Here is a 2,587-nt window from a genome sequence, read left to right as displayed (position 1 = left end):
CTACAACGCCCGGCTATTTTTTGGTTGCAGCCGTCATTGTTGTTTGGCGGGTCTGGGCTGGATTCGAACCCGCCATCTTAGATGTATGTGGCTAGCGCCTTAGCCACTTGAGCCGCAGGCGCCGAGCCCTTTTTTTTGGTTTTTTGGGGTTTTTTTTGTAGAGACAGAGTCTCACTTTATTGCCTTTGGTCAAGTGCTGTGGTGTCACAGCTCACAGCAACCTCCAACTCCTGGGCTTAGGCGATTCTCTTGCCCCAGCCTCCCGAGTAGCCAGGACCACAAGCGTCTGCTACAATGCCTGGCTATTTTTTTTGTTGCAGTTTGGCTGGGACTGGGTTTGAACCTACCACCCTTGGTATATGGGGCCAGCGCCCTACCCACTGAGCCACAGGCGCCGCCCTCATGGTAGAGATAGGGTCTCGCTTTTTACTGAGGCTGGTGTCAAACTCATGAGCTCAAGCAATCCACCTGCCTCAGCCTCCCAGAGGGCTAGGATTATAGGCGTGAGCCACATGCCCGGCCTCCTTTTTCATAATGACAATATTTATATAACATTTATCATTTTAATCATTCATATGTGTACATTTCAGTGGCATTAAGTGTATTCACAGCATTGTAACCCTCACTCCTGTCTATTGCAAAACTATCATCCCAAGATGAAATGTACTCATTAAACAATAACTTCCCTGTGTCCCCTTACCCTGCCTGCTGGTGACCTCGGTTCTGTTCTCTGTTCCTAGTAATTTGCCTTTTCTCATACAAGTGGGGTCGTACAATACTTATCTTCTGTTTGGCTTATTTCCCTCGGCATAATGTTTTCATTATGTTTTGTAACATTCATATCTGTTTTGTAACATTTGTCAAGATTCCTTTTCATGGCTAAATCCTCCATGGTTTGTAGATGCTACATTTTGTTTATCCGTTCAGCTGTTGATGGATATTGGGTTCTCTCCATGTTTTGGCCGCTCTAAATACTGGTGCCATGAACGTGGGTATACAAAGTATGTCCTCCAGACCTTGCTTTTAATTCTTTCAGATATATAGTGAGGAGTAGAATTGCTGGGTCATGTGGTAGTTGTATGTTAATTTTTTTTTGCAGTTTTTGGCCAGGGTTAGGTTTGAACCCACCACCTCTGGCATATGGGGCTGGTGCCCTACTCCTTTGAGCCATAGGCGCTGCCCATTTTTTTCTTTTTTTTTTTTTTTTTTTTTTTTTTTTTTTTTTGAGACGGAGCCTCAAGCTATCTCCCTGGGTAGAATGCAATGGCATCACAGCTCACAGCAACCTCCAACTCCTGGGCTCAAGCGAGTGTTTTGTTTTTTTAATTTGCAGTATTTCTTGCGTTGACTATTTGGAATGTGATCTGGGACAGACAGAATTTACTCCTCCTGGTTGCGTTTCTCTATTTAATGTTACAGAGCCAATTCTGGGTACGTATTATATGTTTTCAAATGTTTGGTTATATAAAATTCAGAAGTAATGATGTTCAGAGAAAACTGAAAAGAACATTAAATATTAAAAGTGAACGTGCTCTTTCCACACCACTCCTCTAGCCTCCAAAAATGCAAACTATGATACTTTTTAGGAAATGGGATTGCTGTTCATTTTACTTTATGTAAATGAGAAACACACCCTCCCCTGATATTAGCATCTATGTACAACTGTCTAAACCAAGAAATTAACATTGAATCCATACTTTGTAACCAATCTGCAGATTATTTTATCTTATTTTATGTATTTTGAGATAGAGGCTCACTGTGTCACCCTAGGTAGAGTACCATGGCATCAAAGCTTACAGCAACCTCAAACTCTTGGGCTTAAGCGATTCTCTTGCTTCAGCCTCCTGAATAGGTGGGACCACAGGCGTCCACCACTACGCCCAGCTATTTTTTGGTTGTAGTTGTCATTGTTGTTTAGCAGGCCTGGGCTGGGCTTGAACCTGCCAGGTTCAGTGTATGTGGCCAGTGCCTCCTCACTGAGCTACATGCGCCAAGCCCATTTATTTTATTTTGAGATAAGGTCTCTGTCACCCATGGCTAGAGTACCGTGGCATCATCATAGCTCATTGCAACCTCAAACTCTTAGGTTCAAGTGATCCTCCTGCCTCTGCCTCCTGAGTAGCTGGTACTGCAGGCTCCTGCCACCATTAAGCTAATTTTCCTACTTTTTGTAGAGGTCTTGCTATGTTCCTCAGGCTGGTTTCAAACTTCACCTTCCCACAGTTCTGTAATTACAGACGTGAGCCACAGCACCCAGCCTAATCTATAGAACAGAGTATTCAAAATTCACCAGTTTTCCTAGTGTCCTTTTTTTGGTTCGAACCCAACCCAGAATTCCGTGTTGCTTTTTCCTTTTCTTTCTTTCTTTTTTTTTTTTTTTTAAGACAGAGACTCAAGCTATCACTGTGGATAGAGTGCTGTGGCATTATAGCTCACAGCAACCTCCAACTCAAGCTCAAGTGATTCTCTTGTCTCAGTTTTTTTTTTGTTTGTTTGTTTGTTTTGAGACAGAGCCTCAAGCTATCCCCCTGGGTAGAGTGCTGTGGCTTCACAGCTCACAGCAACCTCCAATTCCTGGGCTCAAGCG

The 2,587-nt window shown here is 43.3% G+C and overlaps 1 protein-coding gene across 1 annotated transcript in view; it reads left to right on the top strand.

Annotated features, from left to right (window-relative positions):
• Window positions 1-2,587, top strand: part of NOL9 (nucleolar protein 9) — a 23,017-nt gene that overhangs the window by 8,447 nt on the left and 11,983 nt on the right. The window contains exon 6 of the mRNA XM_003793327.3: window positions 1,334-1,431. Within this exon, the coding sequence (XP_003793375.1) occupies window positions 1,334-1,431 (98 nt within the window). The remainder of the gene's footprint in view (window positions 1-1,333; window positions 1,432-2,587) is intronic.

The sequence above is a fragment of the Otolemur garnettii genome, unplaced genomic scaffold, assembly GCF_000181295.1.
Source record: "Otolemur garnettii isolate 467f Iridium unplaced genomic scaffold, OtoGar3 scaffold00067, whole genome shotgun sequence".
NCBI lineage: Eukaryota > Metazoa > Chordata > Mammalia > Primates > Galagidae > Otolemur > Otolemur garnettii.
Note: the sequence above shows the minus strand (reverse complement) of the source record. Positions and strands in the feature narration are given on the sequence as shown.